Source organism: Marmota marmota, unplaced genomic scaffold, assembly GCF_001458135.2.
Source record: "Marmota marmota marmota unplaced genomic scaffold, marMar, whole genome shotgun sequence".
Lineage (NCBI taxonomy): Eukaryota > Metazoa > Chordata > Mammalia > Rodentia > Sciuridae > Marmota > Marmota marmota.
Window position 1 is genome coordinate 30,950,132 of NW_025999842.1, and position 25,455 is coordinate 30,975,586.

The 25,455-nt window shown below is 33.5% G+C and overlaps 2 protein-coding genes across 3 annotated transcripts in view; one reads left to right on the top strand and one right to left on the bottom strand.

Moving 5' to 3' along the window:
* Positions 1 to 10,516, top strand: part of Ccn6 (cellular communication network factor 6) — a 15,726-nt gene extending 5,210 nt beyond the window's left edge. The window contains exons 2-5 of the mRNA XM_015497413.2: positions 1,288 to 1,582; positions 5,233 to 5,475; positions 8,786 to 8,979; positions 10,195 to 10,516. Of these exons, the coding sequence (XP_015352899.2) occupies positions 1,288 to 1,582; positions 5,233 to 5,475; positions 8,786 to 8,979; positions 10,195 to 10,476 (1,014 nt within the window). The 3' untranslated portion in view covers positions 10,477 to 10,516. The remainder of the gene's footprint in view (positions 1 to 1,287; positions 1,583 to 5,232; positions 5,476 to 8,785; positions 8,980 to 10,194) is intronic.
* Positions 1 to 25,455, bottom strand: part of Tube1 (tubulin epsilon 1) — a 32,707-nt gene that overhangs the window by 5,872 nt on the left and 1,380 nt on the right. The window contains exons 5-13 of one of the 2 annotated variants that reach the window (XM_015500339.2): positions 23,264 to 23,321; positions 20,369 to 20,484; positions 19,182 to 19,303; positions 16,704 to 16,891; positions 16,331 to 16,506; positions 15,439 to 15,579; positions 13,348 to 13,488; positions 12,374 to 12,548; positions 11,350 to 12,084 (exon numbers count right to left, since the gene is read on the bottom strand). In XM_015500339.2, coding sequence (XP_015355825.1) covers positions 11,926 to 12,084; positions 12,374 to 12,548; positions 13,348 to 13,488; positions 15,439 to 15,579; positions 16,331 to 16,506; positions 16,704 to 16,891; positions 19,182 to 19,303; positions 20,369 to 20,484; positions 23,264 to 23,321 — 1,276 coding nt within the window. In that variant the 3' untranslated portion in view covers positions 11,350 to 11,925. Of the gene's footprint in view, positions 1 to 11,349; positions 12,085 to 12,373; positions 12,549 to 13,347; positions 13,489 to 15,438; positions 15,580 to 16,330; positions 16,507 to 16,703; positions 16,892 to 19,181; positions 19,304 to 20,368; positions 20,485 to 23,263; positions 23,322 to 25,455 lie in introns of those variants that run through there. The other variant, XM_048790620.1, reaches the window with a different exon arrangement.

The window sequence follows — 25,455 nt, forward strand, 5'->3', positions numbered from 1 at the left end:
CAAAAAAAAAAAAAAAAAAAAAAAAGCAAGGTGGACTATTAACAGGTTCCAGGGACTAGAATGTGCACATCTTTGAGGGGATCACTATTTACCTGTCACATGGGATAATAACTACTGTATACTGTTGCTATGAAGGTTAAATGAAGGTGAAGTCCCTGACACATAGGATGCATCATGTTCTCACTTTTAATAAACATTTTTCTTTTCTGGAGTCAGCTAGAAAGGTATGAAGTAAAAACCTTGCTCTCATGATGCAGGAATCAAAACATTACATAGGTAATGAGGCAAGTGATAAGATGTGTCTGGAGAAAGGGCAGGGGTAGGGTGCTCTTTTTAGAGAGGGCAGAGGGCCTCACTGAGAAATTTGAGCAGATCTAAATAAAGCGAGCATTGGAGATAGTTAAGGGCAGTGCACGCTTGAAGTACTTAAAGAATGAGGTGGCCACTGTGGCTAACGCGAAGTGGTCAAGGGGTGAGTGGGAGTTGGCGAAAGAAGATAGGGAGTGAGGGCCAAATGGTGTGGGGCCTTGGAGAGCCGTTTGGGAAGCCATGCCCTGTTAGCAAGGAGTGGTGTGATCTGGCATATTTTAAAAGACTCATTTTGAATGCTGAGTGGACAAAGAAAATAGCAAGATGAACTTTTAGGAGGCTCCCAGAATCATCCAAGTGAAAAATAATAGTGGCTTGGATCAAAATAATAGCAAAGGAATGTTATGGTCAGGGGAGGTGTATTTTAAAGTTTTGACCAGTGGGATTTATTGACAAGATTGGATGTAAAACATAAAAGAAGTCAAGAATGACCTTAACTGCAAAGTGTTTTGAAAAAATAGTGAAATGAGCATTTGCTCAAATAGGAAAGTATGTGGAAAAGCAAATTGAGGGGAAAATTGGGAGTATGGTTTGATTGATTAAGTTTGCTTTTCCTGTTAAAAACCTATGTAGAGATATTACTTAGGAAGTTTGAGTCTGAATTCGGAAATCTGAATTGAGGAAAAGTACTTCAGAGGTCTTAACCCCTGCTCCAGTGTTTAGACATCAGAAGGACAAGAAGAAAGTGGCAAAGGAGATTGAGAAGGAGAAATAAGCGAGAGAGGAGAAATAAAAAAGCAACATCTTGGAAGCCAAGTGAAGAAAGTATTTCCAGAGAGTGAACTGTGTTAAGTGCTAATGATCCTGTAACTCACCACATTGTATTTTACCTCTTTTAGAGAAATCTTCTATTTCTCTAAGATTTCTGAAATTACTTTGAGGAACCATTTCTAACATTGCCTTTATTATCAAATGAAGTTCTGCTGCAGGGCACAGGACACAGGGCCATTAGACACAACTGAAAAAGGGCCCAGAGAAGCAACAGAAGCACATCAGCGTAAACAGTTTTGTCACTGGCCCTGCAAGTGCTCCCGTCAGAAGCCCCGCTGCTCTCCTGGAGTGAGTTTGGTGAGAGACGGCTGTGGATGCTGCAAAATTTGTGCCAAACAACCAGGAGACATCTGTAATGAAGCTGACCTCTGTGACCCGCACAAAGGGCTGTATTGTGACTACTCAGCAGACAGGCCTAGGTACGAGACTGGAGTGTGTGCATGTAAGTGTCCTTTTCTGAACCCACTGGAAAAGGCTGAGTCTAGACAGATTCCCTTCTCCTTAAATTATTAATTTGGAATGATGAGTTTAGTCTGGCTACGTACAAGGTGGGTTTAGTTTTTGTGAACCAGTGGGACTGGCTTCATTGTATTGGACACCATGGGAAATGAGCAGATGCCTATGAATGTTCAGAAATCTGTTATTTTCATTGCATTGAAGCGATCTTGCAGTTCTTTACGGGTAATTGCTTATAATGATAGGAAACAGGAGAACTTATACAGTCTGACTTCTTGACATGCCACATAACAATGGCTTTTGTTAACACTGTCAGAAACTATCTGAATTCAGCCTTTTCTGTAACTAAAAAATAATCCGGCATAACAATATATGATGTAAAAAAAAGGGTACATATCAAGAACTCATACACACTGCTTTAATCTCAGCCTTCCCAAGTACAGTCGAATTTTACTGCAGATTTGTAAAAAAGAAAGTGGTGTCACCCCAAAGCACAACTTGACCCTCAGTTTTTTGGGTTGAAACTCTGATTCAGATTATCTACACCTAGAACACATTGGTAATGATCCAGAATGCCAAGTCATTTAGGATAAAAAACAAAATTCCTAAGGGAAGAAAAATAGGTCAGTAGGGCAGTTATTCACTCTATAGAAAAGTTCAAGTGGGAAGGTAATTTACTGCCAGAAGTTAGGTTGAGCATGAAATGAGAGTAAGTCTTTGGAGTCGGACTATGAAGAGACCATCAAGTCTAACAACTGACACCCTTGTTAGCACCATATTGTATTAAGAACGAGAGATCTGGATTTCAATCCTGGTTTTCTAACAGAGTGACTCCTAATCATGTTGATTAATCTCTCTGCGCCTCAGTTACATTACATGTACTTCATAGTTTATAGAGCTGTTTGGGAAGATGAAATAAATGACATAAAACCTAAAACACCTAGCACAGTATCTGGTATGCAGTAGAGTTTCAAAAGTATTTCTTATTTATGGAAATTCTATAGAGAATCCATGACCTATCAAAGACCTTGGCATTCAGAATACTCCTTTCTCCCAAACTGGGCAGGTTATTTCAGTAATCTAATCAACACTTAGCATCCTTTACTGAGCCAGGAATTATGGCCAGTAAGTCAGAATACAACAGAGGAAAAAAGAGATATGGGCCTTCCCCTCACAGAACCAAAGTTTATTGTATCAGATTTTTCTACAAGTAATGTCACCTAAAATGTGATGTCTTCACCAGTAAACATGAGGATGGGAATGGGGATAATGTATAACTGGGGGTCATAAATTATTGCCCAGGGGCCAAATCTAGCTCCTAGCTCACTATGACAGTAAACTATGTTTTAATGGAACACAGCTCATTCATTTACATAGAATCTGTGGTTATTACAATGACAGAGTAGTACAGAGACTATATGGCCTGCGAAGGCTAAGATACTTATTGTTTAGCCCTTTAGAGAAAATTTGTTGCTTTCTGACCATAACAGTGATTTTAAAAAAGTTACTGTCTTAGAAATTAATAAGGATCCAAAAAACTTTTGTTTATATGGATTTTATCTACTGATATTTAATGGATTAGGAATTTTAAAAATTTATTTAAACATAACAAACCTGTTGCAAATTAATAGGAATGACATATTTTGATGAAAAAAATATTTTCTATGACAGAAAAATTTAGTGAAGAGAGTGGCATGATTTTACATTTTTGTAAATCTCTCTGATATCTAGCTTAATAGAAGAAAGCTAGATTCTCACATCTGCTTCTGCCAAGCTGTTATTTTTCTGCTTGAAATATATAAAGAAAATATGACTTCACATAGATATATAATCAGAAAAGCAAGAAATATTTTAGTAAACACTTCAAATAATTATGAATGTATTTAAAAAATATTATATTAAATGTGGTAAGTGGTAGTCCATTAAAAATTAGCAGCATCATAAAATCTGAAAGTATATTAATAACCTTTCAATTTGGTGACATTAAAATATCCAAGACCCACTTGGAATGGGTCTTTTACTCATGCATAAATTTGTCATTGCATGCATTGGTTTACTGTATTATGTAGATGTTCAAACTAGATTTCATTATATACTATTTTAAAAATCCCACTGATATTACTCTCTTCAGGAAAGTCTACGTATTGGGTAGCAATAGAGCTCAGTGGTAGATGTTTTCCAAAATTGTAATTTTTGCTTTAAAGCTTGAATTCTATAGTTGCAACCAATGTTGTCAATTGTTTTTCTTGAAGCGACAGGATTACTCTGTTCATTTTCAAGAAAATGTCTCCAAAATACCCAAATCTGAATAACCATAGATTATCTGAAAATTATTTCTTCAAGTAAAATTCCCACTAAAAAAATTAGATAGCCCATGCCACAATTTGAATAATAGCATGGTGCTTTTTCTCATGATGGCCAATGTACTTTAGTACACAGAACGGTCCGTGTATACTTCTGATTTTATCATACAGAGTATTAAATAGACATGTACTCAATGGTTAGCATTTAATAAAATTATTAAGTTTACTGTGCTACCAGGGATATATTCTTAGGTAAAACTAGCTTTTTTTTTTTTTTTTTTTCCTAAGCACAAGTGCATGGCAAGGAAAAATACAAGTACATGTACAGTTAGAATCATGATAAGGTACAAGGGGTTTTAGTACCATTGTCCATTGTTTTTGTATGTTCTGTGCAAATAGCAACAACGAAAAACATGTATCACTAATACTATATTTGTTTTCTTTTTTTTTTGGGTACTGGGGATTGGAACCACCAGTGGTACTGAGCTCCATTCCCAGCCATTTTTTTACATTTTATTTAGAGACAGATCTCACCGAGTTTCTTAGAGCCTCACTAAGTTTCTGAGCCTGTCTTTGAGCTCATGATCTTCTTGCTTCAGCCTCCCAAGCCACTGGGATTACAGGTACACCATACTGCCAGCTTGCCATAGTATTTTGAAAATTCTTGATCACAGATTCCCTGAAAACATCTCAGCTATTGCCAAGGGGTAGAACACACTTGGGGAATTATTGATCCAAAAGGCCAAGAATATACTCAAAATGAAGTGAAAATCTCCTCTAATTTTCAATTAGTTACCTTACCATACTATAGTTAAATAAATCATAAATAAATTATGATTTCTTCTGACATTCACTTATCTGATATTCTAAAGAATATATTCTAGCTTACTGTTGGATGTCTGGGGAAATTTCCATCTCACCTGGCATTAAACCTCCCTCTTCAGTTTATAATCATCTCATTGCTTATGATTTTTAAAAATTAATTTCAGTGCTTGACTAGCAAGAGCAAGGCCCTGGGCTTGATCTCTAGTACCTCACAAAACAACAAAACCCCCCCAAAACAAAAAAATATTTTCTCCAGAACAGAGTTTTTATTTGTTTTTAATTCTGATAATGTCCCTTTGTGGGATATAACCTACAATCTGATGAAAATGCTCATTTTAACCTTTAGACAGATGTTCTGTGAAGGCGGTTCCAAAGGGGCCTTAAAAATCTAGAGCTGTTAAAAAAAAAATCTAGTTATACTTCATGAAGGAGATAGTTACATCTTATAAGGTGTATAATTGGAAGTCCAACTATCTCAAATTATGGCTTGACAATTTTCTCTTTTCAGACCTTGTAGCTGTTGGATGTGAGTTCAACAGGGTCCATTATCGTAATGGCCAAGTGTTTCAGCCCAACCCCCTGTTTAGCTGCCTCTGTGTGAGTGGGGCAATTGGATGCACTCCTCTGTTCATACCTGAGCTGGCTGACAGCCAGTGCTCTAGAGCTAAAGATGGAAAGAATTCTGATCAGTCCAAGTGCGGCATGGGACCATTACAAAGGCAACTCTCAACAAGCTTCAAGACGATGCCAGGTGCTTATACATAGAGCTGTTTCTCATATATGACTTGGTGGCTTTCTTTCATGTTCCTTTTGTGTATCACAGGTACAGAATGAATGGGTGATTAACGTAAGATGTAGTCTGAGTGTACCATCCCACTCAGTCTTTGCCTCAGGCAGGTGTATTCTGGTAAAAGTATTCCAGTTTAAAAAAGCTATACTAGGTCAGGAAACTCAAATTTTACACCTCTGCTTATTCCAACCTCTCCTAAGGAAAACTAACCAAATATTGTTCTCATGTATCCTGGGAAAACTTCTATTTGTATTGTTTTATTATAGGCAGAAGTTTGGCCATCTGTTTCTCCAAATTTTCAAAGGCAACCTTTCTATATGATATAAACAAATGCAAAACGACTAAGTAAAAAATACTTATGGACTAACATGTTTTGAATTTGTAAATATTATTTTTAAAACTAGAAAAATGAAGTCCTTTTATTCACTCTAAAATTGAAGTTCAACAATTTACTGCTTTCTCTAAATACACACATTTACACATGCCTCCCACAGAGGCTTTTAAAAGTAGCTTACCCATGTATGTAGTTAGAAAAATGAAATGAGCATTTATTACTTGAGTACCTAGATGTTTGCAAGTGCAAACAGAATTCTAGTTTGCTTTCAAGTTATCACCCTTCTTTAAGTGTCAGAGTATTTTCAGGACAGAAATTTCAAAAACACCAGCAAATGAAGCACAGGAGAGGAAGTACTCAAAAGGGGCAACGCTGATGCCAGCTTCTTGAATTTAGCGTGCAGTGAATATTGTCATGGAGATACAGAATATTGGTGTATGTTAAAAACTCTAAGCTTTTTATTATGTGGATATTCAATAAAAACAATAATAATCAGAGAAAAGAGTTTTAGATATTTAAACCTAACTCTATGAGCTGGCACTGTGGCACATGCCTGTAATCCCAGGGGCTGTAATCCCTTAGGAGGTTGAGACAGGAAGATCATGAGTTCAAAGCCAGCCATAGCAATTTAGTGAGGCACTTAGCAACTCAGTGAGACCCTGTCTCTAAATAAAATATAAAAAAAAGCTGGGGATGTGGCTCAGTGGTTAAGCACCCCTGGGTTCAATCCTCAATACAAAAAAAAAAAAATAAAATAAATAAAAAATAAATAAACAACAACAAAAAAACTAACTCTATGAAAATAATATACCCAGGGACCCTGATTATGTCAGTTCATTTGAAAAAAAATTATAGATTGTGGTGAGTTTGTATTTACCACACGATTATTTAGCCAACAGCATGACACAATTCATGCTCTAAAATAATAAGCCACATTATTTCCTTTTCTTTATATATTTTGGTGCTAGGTATTGAACCTAGGGCCTTGCATATGCTAAGTGTATACTCTGCCACAGAGCTATACTATCAGTCCCCAAATTATTCCTTTTGCAAAATGTACAGAAACAGTTGGTTTTCTGTACAGAATATGAGTGACTCAGAAGATTCTCAGAACCTCAGAGCAGCAGTCTTCCATAAGGAAAGCCTTTTGCATCAAGTTCAAGTTGGTTTCCTTTGAAGAGTTGGATCAATTTCAGTGGATTCACTTGGAGCCTGATTGGTAGAGCCATCCCCTGGTCATTTTTGGTGGTTAGTGCTTTGCTCTAAAAAATGAGAAAAATCTCCCCAAATGCTCTCTGGTATTTGAGAGTTGGACCTTGTTATATTTCAAGGGAAGTATATGTTCAGTCTCTCTTTTGCTTAGCTGTGGAAATGTATTTATGATCCGTGTAAGAATTTGGCTTTTAAAAATTAACCACGACAAAAACACACACTTTGAGATATATTTGTTATAGTAATATATAGTTTATGGTTGGAATCTAGCTGTTGCTAGCTAGGTCAGTGAGAAGCATGAGATGACATTTAATGCTGTCATGCCTTTCTCAATGCTCATGAACACTAAGCTTTTACTTTATAAATCTCCTCCAGTTTTTCTGCATTTTAATGAATGTTAAATTACTGAACTGCAGCTCATTTAACTTTAATCAGGGTTACTGGTAATGCATAATCTAACCTACTTTTATTTACTGCAGATGTGTGACAAGCTTGTAATCTGCTTCCCGAATTGAGGTCTTTTCTTTCTTTTCTTTTTTTTTTTTTTTTTTTGGAGATGGGGTTTCAAACTCATAATCTTCCTGCCTCGGCCTCCTGGTCAGCTGGGATTACAGGTGTGCAACTACCCTACCCAGCTTTACATTGAGGTCTTTAAAACTGCTGTCTACCTTCCAGGTATCTTCATGTTTCTGCTTCCTCTCAGCTCTATGAGCACTGCAAGATCCTACTGTAATAACACTGAAAGCAGTATTATGTTATCACTTTATACAAATATAGCACATACTTCAGAGTGATTGATATTGTCTATCAAGATGGCATTTTTTTTTTCCTGGATCTTTTAAATTTTAAATTGATATTTTAAAGTAACACAGTCTGAACTTTGCTATATTTAACTCAGACTCAAATTACAACCTTCCTCCCAAAGCATCCAATAGAGGATATATATTAATCTTAAGGAAATGCCTTGAGACAATAAACCAACACATAGTTTGCTCAAGTGAACCAAGGACCTGACTCATTCATGAGTCTAACAATCTCCCAGGAATTTACATGGAGATGGAAGAGTCATTTACCTTTTCTTCCTTCTGTTTCTCCTAAGCACTAGACAGTGGAGGGGCTCTGTCTACTCACTTCAGACCCATTCATGGATCCATTCATTGTTTCCATGGATGATATGAAGTGGCTAGCCCAAGGAGAGAGCACTGTGGGCCTGAAACTATAGGGAATGTGACAAAGAAGCTGAATAAAAGATTACACATTCGCAATGACTTATATAACTTTTATATTTTGGATTTTAATATATCATAAAATTTAACATGATCATACTGTTCTGATTAATATCTTAATTCTCTAATCCTACCAACATTTATTTCAACATCTGTTGGAATAATATCAAGCCTGAGGCAGAATCAAAATGGTATGTATCAATCAGAATATAAGTTTAGATTTAATACTCAGGATAAGCTAGAATGATATAAATGAGTAAAGCTATTCAGTTTTTTAAAGATACAGAATTTTAATTCGTTCTAAGAAATTGGTCTATCATACTTGATTAAAACATAATTTGGGTGGCAAGAAAAAGGGAAATAGAATGAATTAGACCATAAACTTCTTTGATTATGAGTTACATTATTCATAAAGATCTTTATTAGCTTAATGATTAAAAATTATCTGTCTACACAAGTTCATAAATATACATACATATGTACTTTCTCTCTGTTTTAGCTTTTAGGAATCTTCCACTTAGTTGGAAAAGAAAATGTCTCGTGCAAGCTACAAGGTGGACTCCCTGCTCCAGAACATGTGGGATAGGAATATCTAACAGGGTCACCAATGAAAATAGCAACTGTAAAATGAGAAAAGAGCAAAGACTATGTTATATTCAGCCATGCAACAGTAATATATCACATACAGTAAAGGTAAAGTTTAATTAGATTTCATTTAATTATAATTCAATATTAAGAAATTCCTAGAAAGTTATAATGTATGTGTGTTTTGGTGGTAGGGTTTTGTTATAAAAATAAAATCATCTTATTGAAACTCTCAAAAATTAAATTATCTCAGAGGAAAATACTAATCACACTTTGTGGGGTAAAGTTTTACCTAGTAGAGGTAATGCTGACTTCTTGATCCTAGATATTATAATATCTTAATAATGTGGGTCTTGATTAGCCTGATTTGTTGTGGTAACCCTACATAGTGTTCTCTAAGAGTTGATCTTACATTCTTTTTTCTTTTCCATAATAATTTTACATAGTGGAATCAAAGTAATGAATACAGAATTGTGGTTAAACAGATATTAAGACCATCAAGTAAAGAATATCTGATCTTAAGTTATATATCACCAACTTTGAAGTAGACCACACAATTTCCAAAATGCTCTGTACTTGTTAGATAGCAAACCTGTCAAAGGACTGTAAGAAAATATTTACTCTAAGATTGTTTTGTTATAACTAGATCTGGTCCCATTTTTTTCAGGAGGGGGTACTGGTCATCCAATCCAGGGATGCTTTACCACTAAGCCACATCCCCAACCCTTTTTTTTTTTATTTTGAGACAGTCATGCTAAGTTGCTGATGCCGACCTTGAGCTTTGGATCTTCCTGTCTCAGCCTCTGGAATTGCTGGGATTACAGGTGTGTGCCACCACACCTGGCTGGTCCTATTTTTTAAACTAGACAACTGTCTCAAAGGAGTAATTTTTGGAAATTCTGTAAAATTCTTCTGATTACCAACACATTCCCTATCTTATCAGCAAGTCGACAACCCAATTTTAAAGGAATTAAGATATATGCCATAGTCTTTGATATTAAAGAAAATTCCACTTATTGAGGAATTGAGTAAAGAACAGACAGCAAGAAACATTGAAGAGAGTGTCATAATGTGATGGTATGAACAGGGAGGGCAGATTTCTGGTGAGAGGGGGTTTTAAAGGAAGAGAAGAAAGAGTGCTGGAAGTTCCTAAACAGCAACTAATATTAATGCCCAGCAATAATAATTATTTTTTCAGTGCTGGGGTATCAGAAATAATTTTATTATTACAGAGGTGTTATTAAAATGTTTTACATAATATTTTTCTAAATTACTATAATCAACTGTAAAGAATGATTTTTTTAACTTTATGTATCTTTTCAGATTCCTAAAGGAAAAAGATGCCAACCTATCTTCCAACTCTCCAAAGCTGAAAAATTTCTCTTTTCTGGGTGCTTAAGTACTCAGAGTTACAAACCCACTTTTTGTGGAATATGCCTGGATAAAAGATGTTGCATTCCTAATAAGTCTAAAATGATTACCATCCAATTTGATTGCCCAAATGAAGGCTCATTTAAGTGGAAGATGCTCTGGATTACATCTTGTGTATGTCAAAGAAATTGCAGGGAACCTGGAGATATGTTTTCTGAGCTCTTGATTCTGTAAAGCTAAGGTTAGTTGTCATGTCATATAATCAAAAAACTAGAGTGGTTATAAAAGGTTGGCAATACTTTGAGTTTAAAACATAATATTCTCTGGTAACTGCATTGAAGATATCAAAAGTATCTAAAAGAGGTTCTAAAAATATATGTAAAACCTGAAAAACCTGAAATTGAACTCATTTTTAAAATATATGCTATAATGATATAATTTTGGTACCACACAAGCAGTCCATATATAATAAAAGCATAATTTATAAGGAAATATTTTATTCTACAAAATAATCTGGAACACTTTGCTAATGAGGTGTAAAAAGGCATATTAAATTTTAAAAATTTAATCTATATGTGGCAATATGTAGGCTTCTATCAGATAATCATTATAAGGCAAAAAAGATTCTGTATTCCTGAATAGAAAAATAAGATTAAACTATAAACATATTTATAATTTTTAATGCCCTATACTATCAGTTAAGATTTCTCTTGGGAAAGAGAAAATAAAGCTTCTTTGGCTACTGTTAACAAATGTACTATAAACAATTATAAATTAGTATAAACAATGTATTATGTTTAGTATAAATACTATGAAAAACTAAATTTCCAAGATAAAAGACCAAGAATAGTATTACTTTGCAAAGGAAACTTAAAAGCAAACACTAAAGAAAGCACATAACAGATTAGTTTGTCTTGAAAACAAACTGTTCCTACAAATCACTTCCTTAAATGATATGACTAAAAATAATGTTAAAGAATCAAAGTGGAGACTATAGTAACTGGAACAACTTCAATAGACTATTACATAGCCAGTGAAGAAAGTTATCAAGCTTGGTAATGTTTTATTTACTTATATACTGGTGATATGTAAAATAACAAATAGTACTGTTTGAAAATATGTACATTTATTACAAAATCAACTGGATTGATAAAAAAGCAATGATACTTAAAAATAATTTAAAACATAGTATAAACAAGTTTTTTATAGAAGAAATACAATCTCTTTAACAGTTATAATAAAGCCTGTCTCTGAAGTTAGTGGATATTACATGGAAATATTTATATTTTATGTTCAATTCCTAGTATATACTTTTAAAGAATCAATTTAAACAATATCAAAATATAAATTATAAATAAGTATAAAAAGTATATCTGTACAAGTTTTTTTTTTTTTTTTACCAAAGACATGATTATTGGTGTATAAGTATTAGGCAATAAATAAAGCAAAGGCAAACTGTTAAAGAACTCTGTTCTCTCAATTTTATAAACTGCTTATAGTGAAGGTAATAGGATTTACTAATTTCACACACTGGTATCAATGAATTGTGATTAAACAGAAACCACTCTTTTTTAGACAATACTCTGATATGAAAAACAGTGAATTTTCTAAATCACAAAAATGCTAAAAAAAAAAAAATGTGAAATTAGGAAAAAGTGACAATCATATTTCTTGGTTTCTTTTTCACACAGCTACTCTTAGCCTAGGGAAGTCCTCCACAGGCATGCTCTTTGTGGCGTCTAGTTGGTTATACTCCTGGATAAGAGCTGACAAAGATGACACAGCTTCTGTGAAACAGCTCTCCTCCATCCCTTCAACCTGTAGATAGTGATGGAGGTGAGCCTATAAATACAAAAGTGGGTAACAATTACCATTCCAGGGACTTTAATACATATAACTGTCCTATAAGGTAAATACTGTTAAAATTATAGTATGTTCAGCTTCACAACAGAAATGAGAACTTCAGTCAAATATTTTGCCTAAATCCTATACACTCAGGAAATACATCTCATTTAGAGTAAGCTTCTCCACTTCAGTTATAGTCAGTACAACAAAATGGTAGATGAGGTTGGTCCTTATTTGTAACGTGATACACCTAAAAGAGCCACAACAAAGGAAGGTGAATGATTACCTTTTTCTTGTAGAGCCTCATGAATCTCTCTCTCAGTTCCACAAAGGTAGGCTTCACGCATGTGTTATTTGCTAAAGCTAATAATGAATGAGAATGGCCCACAGGCGGTACAGAACACAGGCTGGTCTTCCAGCCTTCTTGATTCCAGGAGACAAAATGTAGAGAAGGTTTTAATCTGAAATTTAAAAAAAGGTTTTAATCTGAAATACAAAAAAAAAAAGGTAAGAACTGAGATACAAAAATACCACGTGATGGTAGTGCACATTAAATAGAGTCATTACTGATGGTACGATTCTAATTGCTTAGTTTATAATCTAAGTTATCCTTTTAAAAAAAACTATTAACAGTATCATGGGACAATATGATAGGGAGCTAAGAGACATTAATAGGAAGACATTAATTCAGCTTTGATGGTGATTGAAAAAGCTAGAAATATATCCTTTAAGATTAGAAATCTGGGCTGGGAATGTGGCTCAGTGGTAGAGTGCTTGCCTAGCACGTGTGAGGCACTGGGTTCGATCCTCAGCATCACATACAAATACATAAATAAAGATATTCTGTCCATATACAACTAAAAATTATTTTAAAAAAGATTAGAAATCTGAATATAAAAAGAAATGAGGGTATTATAATTTTGTAATTCAATGGAGTAGTTTTTCTAATAATAAACTGTCAAATAGAGTATAAACACAGAAGCTGTGTAGTAATAGTGTTGGTAATAAGAACAATATTAGGTACAATTTTTGAACACTTTCAGAACATGTATCACATAATATTCATAAATAACAACTTTGTACTATTACTACTCTTACATTACACTTAAAGAAAATAAGGTACAGGAAGGCTAAGTAACTTGTTCAAGGTCATACTTGAGGAAGTGACATTGCTATAATTTGAGGAGAGGTTGTTTTAACTACTATGTTACACTGTTCCAAGCAGTACACATAAATTATTTTGAAAAATGGAAACCAAACCTTTCAATATTTCTGCGAAGATCTGAAATCTGTACATTTCCTCTAACCATGAGGGCACAGGCGAGATATAGGCTATGTTTGGGATCTGCTTGAATTAGTTGGTAATCTTTACTAAAGGCATCTGAAAACATCTGATCCAACCTAGAACAATAAAGAGTCATTGTTTATTAAAAAAAAAGTTTTTCAATATGTTATTATAAAATGAGAAGATAGTCATCCATAGGTAAAAAAAATAATAATACTATACTAAAATTAGAATATATACCATGTATTCTAAATATATAAAATATCTATCATTCTCTCAAAGTAATCTTGATGGTAAATATTAGGAATAATTATGTAACATCTTTTTCATTTGTTTTTTAAATCTTTTTCAGTATATTGGTGATTTTAGGTAATTACAAAATGTTGAGTAGCATTAGCTCAATGTGGTAGTGATTTCTGAAACTTGTATCATTTTTGCTCAGTTGAATATGCTTATCTAATTCAATAGTATCACAACTATTAAAACTAATGGAAGCTATATTAAGACCATTATTTTGTAAAATACATCATAAATAAATTAATTATTAGGAAGAAACTATCAAAGGACAATGTGATGTTCTCCTATGCAAGATTAAACTCTGCAGTAATGTTGCTAAAGAGGAAGACTTTAAACTGAAGTCTTGTGTTTGAAGGATAAAAAAAATATAGGAATGTCTTCAGTTAAAAAGAGGAAGAAAAAAGTAACTGATAGTTTGTATCTAACAATGTACAGATTCTAGGTCCTGAATATGACCCCACTTTAGTTCTTAATTACCATGTAACTCAATACAAATATGATGAGATTACTGAGATTAACTCTAGCCAGACCTTTATGTGCTGAACCTATAGAATAAGTGGGAAGAGTTGCAAAAATCTGTGCTATTTATTTATCTAGTATTTATTATGTATTCCAGGCTCTATTCTAAGCACAAGAGGGCTAGCAGTGAATACAGTATAAAAATTTCCTGGGCTGAGGATGCAGCTTAGTGATAGAATTTTTGCCTAGTAGACACAGGGCCCTGAGTTCCATACATCCCCAGCATCAAAACCAAAACACACCACCCAAAACAAAACAAACTTCTTGCCCTAATGAAGATTATGTTCTATGCTGATTACTCCACAGAAGGAGAGAGGGCAGACTCCTTAAAAGGGCTGGTGAGTTTTGGGAATTTCATCAATCCTTTGTGATTATGTTCAAAATTTTGGAATGCATGTGGTTTGAGCATTTTTTATGAAGTTGACTTATAGACATTACTTTAGAGATTGATACTCAGAAGAAGTTAAGAGCCCCCACACAACAAGCAGGCCGACACATAGGTTATTTTCTTGTAAGATTTAAAAACTAGTGAGGAACTATTAGTGGGATGTGTGTCCACATTAAAAGTGTAAATTCTACTTATTAAATATACTAATTTAATATGCTGGGCTGATAGTAGTAAACATTCAATGATCAACATGTTTCATACACTGTATATGGTACATACATGACAAGGCCATTATGATCCCATGCAGAAAAGAAATTCTGCTTGTTAGTTGGCACAACTGGTCGGTTGCTACTGGCTCAAATGAAAGTTTATCAATGTCATTATAATATTTCTGCACCATAGAATCATTTTCTTGCCAGAATCTTAACTATAAAAAGGAATCTTTAGTTTTATTATATATTCCAGGCTCTGGAATCTATACATACTATCTACAGAGTTTGGCAGGACCTTTTTCCTTTCAACTGTAAATGCCACAGTGAACTTTTCAGGCTCATCATCACTGTACATGATAAGATTACCTTAAAACCACAATGTCTGTAAATAAACGGATGTAAACTTTAATTTTAAAACTCCCAAAAGCCTAAAAATTACACCATTGGATTTAATTGCAAATAGTTTGATATTTTTAAATGATTACTTCTAAACAAGCATTCATCCAATGAAAAAATGGCTGTTATCGACTGTATTTTATACACTTCTCACAAATAAAATGACATAACTACAATTACTATAAACTTTTCTCTTAAATTTTCTTTAAAAGTATGTCAAGTTCTGAAGAAACTGAAATTAAGTTACATCTTACCTCCGAGGAGGAACATTAATGTCTGCCAGTGTATATAGAGGTGTTAGGCTTGACACAAGATAATGAAGTTGTGGAAAAGGAACTAAATTCATGCTGATTTCATTAATGTCCATGTTAAGGGATCCTTCAAACCTTGAAGAGCTAAAAGTTTGACATTAAAACAATGAGAAAACATCTTAAATTTAAAAACATACACTTTTAATGTAATTTGACTTATTTGGCAGGCATTTTCTCAAATATTTTGTACACTGTTCTGTTTAGATATAGCTCTTTTTCTGGTATTACTGAAAGTTAGTATCACAAATAATTATGTGTAAGGATTAATTAAAATACAAAATATAGCATCTATAGCAATTCTTATTTCTAGATTACCTAAAGTGTAACTACATACTATTAAACCTGCTCATTATACAAAGTATTTTATTTAAAACAGACTTTAGGTCAATAATTATTATAGAAATTTTAATAATTTTTTTTTAATATGCTTGATTCAGTCTACAATTTGCAATACAATAATGTTGAAGAAATCTTTTGAGATCAAAGTTATGGAAATCTTTTGGATCAGCTAACAAGGAGCTATATATTAGTAGGTGGTGTAAGAGATTAAAATGTTCTATAGCAAAAAAAATCTTAATTTTGTTTGAACAAATACTTCTCCAGTGCATCTACCATAAAATCATTATTATCAAATACCCACTAATATTTCATAAAATGTACTTGTAGAAAGCTGCTTCACAGTCATAGGAATTAAAATCTGAGATATCATTCCAAGAGATAAAAATATAAGATGAAAGAATATAATAAAAAAGTTCCCACAACTTATAATAAAATCTAAATCTACAAAAATCTAAAACATCATCAAAAGCATAGTCATGTTTTTAGACAGGGTTACCTTGTTAGGTTAAGCATCAAATTTGCCACAATGTTGTTCATTGCATCAAAGGGCCTCTTGTGCTGCTTTTTAAAAGTCCCAGCACTTGAAGTAATCAGACTCTTGGGCTTCACAGTTTTACCCAACTTTCCAGAATTCACCATGAGGTCAATTTTGCTAATGATGTCAAATAAAGACTTTTGAGAGAAAAATTTGAGAGACTATTAAGAAGAGTGGACACAGATGAGCTACTAGGAAAGAAGAGAAAGAAAAACAATTTAAACTCTTTTTTTCTCTTAGAATGCTTAATACTGAAGAGCACGGTTCATGTAAATGCACGAGCAGGTGTAAGTGTACATAAGCTTTGTTCATAAGTTCCAATGTCATTTCTTACTTGATTATCAATGGGCAACACACAGTCTGCATGCTCATTAAGTTCCTTCATTGCCAAGATGCTATTATAAGGTGAAGTTATGACATCATCCTCACCAGAAGGATAAACTGAAGTCACAAATCTGTATACTTCTGGGAATTCATCTTCAAGCACCTTTAAAAGAAATGTACCAAGTCCAGATCCTGTTCCTGAGGATTAAAATTTCAAAATGAAAATAGCAATGAATGATTCAGAATATAATTGTGAGGAACTTGGAATTTTTGTTTTATTTGTAGAAATAATTTTCAACTTATTTCTGTGTGAGTATGTATTAGCTAATCCAATTTCAGATAAAGGGCACATGGGTAGTTAGACTCAAAGTCCTGAATTCCATCTCTGACTGTGACTATGACTTTGGGATAGCTTTCTATATTTCACTTTTTCATATATCTAAACCATTAGATGTCAAGAGAACTGAACAGTGAAAAATTCAACTAAGACAGTATTCAAAGTACGCTTAATATCAAGCAATTTAGAAGGGGAAAAAACCCTATCTTGACAGCATTGGTATAGTATACATACAATCTTAATAATGAAGAAAACTGTCATGCCATTAAGTAACTTAAAAAAATGAGTCAAGCTGGGCGCAGTGGCACAGGCCTGTAATCCCAGCTACTCAGGAGGCCGAGACAGGAAGATCACGAGTTCAAAGCCAGCCTCAGGAAAAAGTGAGGTGCTAAGCAATTCAGTAAGACTCTTTTCTGATGCATAAATTTCATTTATATAAATTCAGATTTTTTTTTTCTTTTGTGGTACTGGAGATTGAACCTAGAGGTGCTCTGCCACTGAGTTAAATTCCAGCCCTTTTTGAGATAGGGTGTCACTAAGTTGCCCAGACTAGCCTTGAACTTCAGATCCTCTTGTTTCAGTCTCCTGAGTTGCTAGGATTACAGGTGTGTGTCACTGCACACAGGTAAACTCAGAAATTTTTAAGAACTTTAAGAGAAAGTTAGGATCTTCTAATTGGAGTTTTTTAAACGGTAGAATGTGAACTATTAGTGAGTCATAAACTATTTTTTATCAATGCATCACATATTACAAGTAAATATGGTTTTCTGAATCTTTTGTTTCAGTCCGTGTGTGTGTGCATGGGTGTGTGTGTGTGTAGGGAGTGTTGTGTTAGGATATTAAATGTATTTCTTTTTATTCTGGTTAAAAAAGTATCATGTCATTGACCTAACTTACGCAGATAAATATGAAAAGGCTATGATGCTAGAATTACTATATGAAAAATATTTTTTTAGGTAGTCTTTAATAGCAGTGTAGGGAAGTGGAAACTTATATATTGTGGCTAATATAAATAGATACAATATTGTAGGAAAGTATATTAGTGATATCAACCAAAATGAAAAAGTTCACATCAGTCCCATCTTCCTTTCTGGGAATATTGCCTATAGCTATAGTGGCACAAATGTATTATACTAATTCAAAGATAAAAGTGTCTTGATTATGATGGTCTTCTAAAGACATGGTTACACAGTAAATACAATTTTAAAATGCCATGACAGTGAATAAAGACATGTCAATCATATATAACGTACTGAATATAAAATCAATTTCAGCTTGGAGAGAAAAAGTATGGAATTTTAAAAATCTGTTAATCCTATTTTAAAATTAGCAAATTATATTCTGTTTCTAATTTATGAAGCAAGGAAACAAAATACTTCAGTTCTAAGTTACAGGTGTCCCTGGGCAAAGAAAGCTATGTAGATCATATTTTCTAGTTTAAGTGCATTAATTACCATGTAATAGACGATTTAAAGAAATTAACGGAAAGAATTTACTTTTATTTTCTTATTGGAGATGAGAAAATTGTGGAGGTGGTTAAAGAAAGTATATTGATGCTGGGTATAGTGGCACATGCTTATACTCCAGTGTGGAAGGCTGAGGTAGAAGGATCATTAAGTTTGAGGCCAGCCTCAGAAAATTAGTGAGATCTTGTCTCAGGAAAAAAAAAAAAAAAAAAAGGGCTGAGGATGTGACTCAGTGGTTAAGTGCCCCTAGGTTCAATCTCTAGGACCACAAAAAAGTATATTGATATTCTCTGGTAAGTAAATATAATGTGCAGAAATGCTTAGTCCTGGTTAGAATATAAGACTGAACAAGCAAACTCTGAGAAAAAACAAGTATTCCCCCAAAATGCTTATATACTGAAATGTGGCTGAAAATTTTATGAAAGAAGCTAAAGATAAAAGAAAAAAATTTTCCAATTTAGCTCTGTTGTCTCTTAAAAAGGACTTAAAAACAAAACTCGTACTAGTAACCCAATTTTACAGAATTTTAAGGTAAGCTGTAATGTACAAACATTCAAACACACACACATACTCTAAATAGTGATATCTTTATCAAGCATAGGTCTGAAAGCAAGACTTATGTTTGCAAATTGAATTCCCAATTGGATTTTAACATTGTTATAGTCAAATGAGTGAATAACTTTACCTCCTCCCATGGAGTGTATTATAAAGAAACACTGCAAACAATCACAGTGCTCTGCCGACTTTCTGAGTTTTTCTAAAATCTGTTCTTGGTAAACACTGCCAAAAACTTTGTGCCCCACAGCCCTGAAAATAAGAGTACAGATTTAGGAAAAATAAAATTCTTGCATTTATTACTTTCTGATTTTATTATTTCTGTTCTAAATAAAAAGATAATGAAAAAACTTAAAAACATTTTAATTATACTAAGTAAAAATCTATTCTTGCTTCAGTAAGTCATACTGCATTATGTTGAAGATACTAGATAGAAAATTTTATATATATTACTTATGTATAATCCTCAAATATCCTAATAAGATAACTCATTAGCAAAGGATCCTAAATTATGGTTTTCTAATTTCATCTTCTCAACTTTTCTCTTGAGATATAATAACAAAATAAGATTTTAATACCCCATTTTTTGTTTCCATTTAAGGTAAGTCACACCTGTATGCTAGGAGACAGGTCTGACTTGTATCTTTGTATCAATTCTATTAACTCTGACCAAATGGAGAACTTTCAAATAATGAAAGTAAGAAAACAGCTTATAAAAGTACTTTAAACTTCTGTTACTACTTAGTGTTACATAAGAATAAATCTGTGCAGGGCATGGTGGCATACACCTGTAATCTCAGCTACTTAGGAGGCTAAGGCAGGAGGATGGCAAGGTTGAGGCCAATCTCAGCAATTTACTGAGACTCTGCTTCAAAATAAAGCTGGGGATATGGCTTAGTGGTAAAGTGCCCCTGGGTTCAATCCCCATTACCACACATACACACAAGTTAAAAAAAATTTTAAAAATTAAAGAGGCAAAGTGCCCCTGGGTATAAGCTGGGTGGGGTTTAGGGGGTTACTGGGAGACTTAATTTACAAAGAAGAATTTAGAAAATCAGTTTTTCCCGATTCATTTTTTTTCTTAAAAAAAAAAAAAAAAAAAGGTAAAAGAAACTAGGTGTAAAAGTAAATACATGTGGCTTTGAAGCATTGTGAAACACCATCATTTATTACAAAAAAGAAGACAGGGCTGAAAGGCCTAGCTAGCTCTGTCTGTAAAATAGTATATCTTGCTTTCATATCAGTGGGACCCAACCAAATAAAGAATGCTTAATTTTTTCAGATAACATTCAATGTTTATATAAAGCATATTCTCACCAGTTATTTCCTGAGCCAGAAATATCAGTGATGAGCTGCTTGCTATCAAATACATCTCTCAATGGTCCCTGAAGAATTTCATTCACTACCCCTTCTTCCATGTCAATCAAGACAGCCTAAAAAAGAGAAATAAAATAGGCATTTCCTTTAGAGTTACTTTCTCTGTCAATGAATTTATTAGCTATAAATTGCATTATTCCTTCTATAGTTTAAGTTTAATCAAAATCTTTCTTTATATAGAATCTGTTAAGAATTAAAAAGTAATCTTACCCTCCTCTAAAGATAGAACTTTTGTCCTACTCTAATATGCCAACTGGGGGAAAAAGGAACCCAATAATCGTTGCAACTGAATATCTAACCAGGTCTTAGAAGTATAGAGGGTAATCTTAACGAGAAAACGTTCTAAACAAACACAGGATGCAGTCATGGTGTTCTTTATGCATCATGGCCCAACCATTCAATCCAAATGAGCAAAGTCACTATTATGTGCAAAAGTCAAGGCACTAGACAGATATCAAACATGACAAGAGGGTCCCTTTCTCCAAGTAATTCACAATCTGATTCATTTTTTTTTATTATTAGTTGTTCAAAACATTACATAGCTCTTGACATATCATATTTCATACATTTGATTCAAGTGGGTTATGAACTCCCATTTTTACCCCTTATACAGCACAATCTGATTCATTATCACAAAATTTTACAATACTAAGAAGAAAAATATTAAACATAAATTTAAGCATAGAAAGAAAAAATAGAACAAAAAAACTGAAAGGAAATATGGCAAAATGTAAGCAGGAATAGCTTGGCAGTAGGATTATGTGTCCCCTCTTCCCATTTCCTTGTACTTTACTTTCCATATACTTTACGATGAGAGCTGGGGGTGTAGCTCAGTGGTACAGTGTATGCTTAGCACATACAAGATCCTGGCTTCAATCCCTAGCACCAAAACCAAAACAAAATAAACCAAGAGAAAAAAAAAAATCACTAAAACCAAACCCAAATAAAAAACAAAAACCAAAACAAAAAAAGCTCAGTGGCAAAGCACCCTTGGATTCAATTTCCAGTATTAAAAAACAAAACAAACAAAGCACCCCCCCCCAAACTGTTAATTTATGTAATTAACTATGCTACTTACTATTGTATGTACAAGTAAATTATAGAGAATATTACACAGACTATAAAACCACGTGTTATAAATGTACCCCTCTTATATACAGCAATCATTATATATATACTTTACATGCCTAAGACTACATTGGGTTATGTACTGGCAATTTTAGGGATTTTTTTTGGGTGTTTCTGACAACATGCAACTCTTATCTTACCTGCTTGCTTTAACACCTAATCAACCACAAGAAGGATTTTACTACATGGGCAAATTGTAGTATTATATATTGTATCAGATTATAAAGGGAACAAATCAGCTTATATTGGTTTTGTTCCAAAACAGATTTATTGGGATGATTTGTGGAAAATTATTAAAGGTACATGAATCTCACTCTTGATTACCTCACTATCTGGCAAGGGAAGCAATAAGCAGAATACAAACTGACATTTAGGCCCCTCTTAGTAGAATCATTGCTCTAGTCACTTAGCATTAAAATCCTTATATATCTCTTTCAATCTTTCCTTAGTCATATCAAGTCCTTGATTTGTTTTTCCTCTGGAAATTAATTAAATCCTGAGAGTATTCTGGGTTCCTCAATTAGGCATCCAAAGTCTGGAGTCACAACTGTTCTAGGACTTGGAATGTTTATATTTCCTTTCAGAGCCACATGGTAATAGGCTTACAGCCTTTTCCTAATTGTAATAATAAGATTTACAAAATTATGAGTATTTGCCTATTAACTGGACACTATGGAGGCACCCAAGTACCAAGTTATCTTGCAAAGTCTGAACTCCTCAGTGGTCATAGCCACATAATACCAGAACTTCCTAAGCAGAAAATGGTAGAGTACCCTCTGGGAAAGTTACAAGTTTCAGCATGCTGATTACATTCTTTCCTAATAGTGCTTCTTCCACCTCCCACCTTGCTCACTGATAGTGGTTGGAAAGAGGTCAAATTGGGAGTAATCCGGGAAATGTCAAAGTCTCTATTAAGGTTTAGATTGTGATGCTGGCTCTCTCTACACCATTAAGTACATCAAGTTTAAGCCAATTATTCTAACAGTCTACAAGCATATTATCTCTACCTTAAGTTTTGCTTTCAAGGACATCAGAGATCAAAGGAACAAGAGATGGTTTCCAGATGCCATAGCACTACAGCTCTCCAGTCTTTCTGTCATTATACCGGGTCTGAACCCTTAGCACCTCAAATTCTTCCATAGCATTTAAACTACCATTCTTTCTGGTTATAATCAAGATTGTTGATTACTAATCAACAATCAGAAAACAGTTTGTACAGAAACAATCACAGAAATACTGGAATGAGATTAAAACTGTACATATGGTTTTTGACTCAAAACATTTTTATGCAGGAGAAATTATATGCTTATGAATTTATTCACTTTATTGTGGATGGATCCATGTTTTGAATTGGTAATAATCCTGATGAAAATTAATTTTCCATTATCTTTAAATGAAAAGTTAACTTGTATTGATTTCTTTACATGTTCTTAAGAGTTAAAAAGGCTTCTTTTGTTATCATTTATCTAGATATGTATCTCCCCTGAAACAATGAAACAAATTGCTATATCTAGTGTTTAAGTATGAAAATTGCCCCTTATTGTTTCAGGTGGACACAAATGTCTGCTTAGTTTTATTAATATTAACATAGCTTAGTAAAATTTTTTTTTAAATTTCAAGAAGTCAAACTAAAATTTTATGGTCAAGTTAGAGAAACAATAGTTGTTTTGAAAAACACATGGAATGTCAAGCATATATATATCTTACTCGTGCTTTCAAAGAACGTATTTTCCCCTTGGAAATGCTGCCACCACCACCAACCACTCTGAAAGAAAAAAATAAAAAATAAAAAAGGTCATAAGATCTTCCATGGCTAATAATGTGAACTTCCATATATACAAAAAGGCTAGTTACAGGCCAGGCCTATCTCTTATTAGGCTGAAAAAGTGAGAAACTATTTCCTTAGCTTTCTTTATAGTTAGGACAGGCCATGTAATATAGTTTCAACCAAAGAGATAAAAGGATAGGTATTTTGGGAAGTTTTTCTGATAAAAAGAACCCAATGGAGCTGGTTCCAACTTTCTTCCTTTTTCCTGCCTCAAACATGACTGTAGATGTGATTCCTGGGGAAGAGAATGCATTTTTTAGTCATGAAGTAATAAACAGGTGGAAAAAAAGCTAATATACCAAGGACAGGGAAACATATGGTATCCAAGCCTTCGAGGCATTTCACCAGCCTTTGAAAATCCTATTTCCAGATTTCTTTGTGAGATAAATGAATACCCATATTGATTAAGCTACCATTAATGAGGTTTCCTGTTGCAGTCAAACACCCATTAACTGATATACCAGTTAAATACCTTTGAGAAACTAAGGCTGTTCCTAGAATTTTATATTGAAAATGTTACTGAAGTACTGAAATCGATAACCAAACATTTGTATAGGTCAATAAAGACAGTACACAAAAAGCAGATTATATGAAGGGAAGCAGAGTTAAATGCAGATACTACAGGCCTGGAATTGGTAAACTGCCATCCTCAGGACAAATCTAACTAGCTGCCTATTCTAAAAGTTTTATTCAAACACAGCCATACCCATTTATTTGTGTACTATTAATGACTGCATTCATGCTATAAAGACTCTGGAGTAGCTATGACACGCACATTATGATTTATAAATTAAATATTTACTATCTGGTACTTATGGACAATGTTTGCCAGCTCCTGCTATAAGTTTCTATCATGCTATTAAAAATGTATAATTTGATAAAGAAATGTACATTAAGATGTGGCCTCATTTTTGAAAAAGATTTTTTTGGTATCCATTTGTAGAACAGAAGCTTCATGTGTTGAAAGTATATAGAAAGAACAAGGTGGTCCACCCCAGCCCCCTTCTTCTCCCCCAAACTTGATTTTGGGAAAATAAGAGTGTTTTCAGGTTAAAGTATACAACACACAGAATATATGAGTTCCATTACATAAAGTATTAAGCAAGAAAAGCTCCGCTGAGTCTCAACTATGTAATGTAATGAAACTATTGTCTATCAAGAAAGAAAGGGGTGAGAGTAGGAACTTAGTTAGCTAGGGAAGCATTTGAAAGAAATATTACAAAGGCAGATTTGAGCTTCCTAATAGTATTTAGGGGAAAGGATGTTCTGGGCCACAAATAAGATGGAACTGGTCTTTATAATAGCTATTTCCATATACTAAAGACAAATGATAACAGTCATTGATCCTCAGCACCACATAAAAATAAAATAAAGATATTGTGTTCACCTTAAACAAATAAATAAAAAATAAATATTAAAAAAAAAAAGATAACACTCCTAACTTCCTTTAATTTAATTCCATGGTCACTAAAAAGCCTTCTGATTATCTGGTAGATTTCCTACAAAAGAGAATTTGCCTGTGATGAAAAAATGTGAATATAATTTCTCTGAGTTATAGTTTTTCCTTGTCCATTACTACAGTGACTTTTCACTTTCTGTCTTTCTTCTTTTTTTTAGTTTGGGTTAATCTGATTATACTGGAGAGCAATGGATCCATTCTCAAGGTGCAAATAACAAGGTTTCTGAGTTTGCATGCCTGAGCACTAGGCCCTAGAATTCACTAACAAAGTGAAGAGTAATTAGCCTTTACTAGAAAATAATGGTTCAAACACTGAGCCAATTAATTCAGACTAGAACTAGAGTTTTTATTGAATTAAAGACTGATATTGAGAATAATTTCCAATGCAAGTCCACCACAGTTAGTTTTGGGAAGTACTTTGAAAATATATAAACTTAATGATTAAACATTAAAAGCTTATGGACATATCCTGAACATCAAATTCCTCTTTCATATAAAAGATTTATGATACATATATCCTTCATTAAAGAAACAAAAGTAATGTTGATTATAAGCAGTTTACACATCTTTTCTCCTTTTAGCACATTCTATACTTAGAGCAAGTATTCCTGA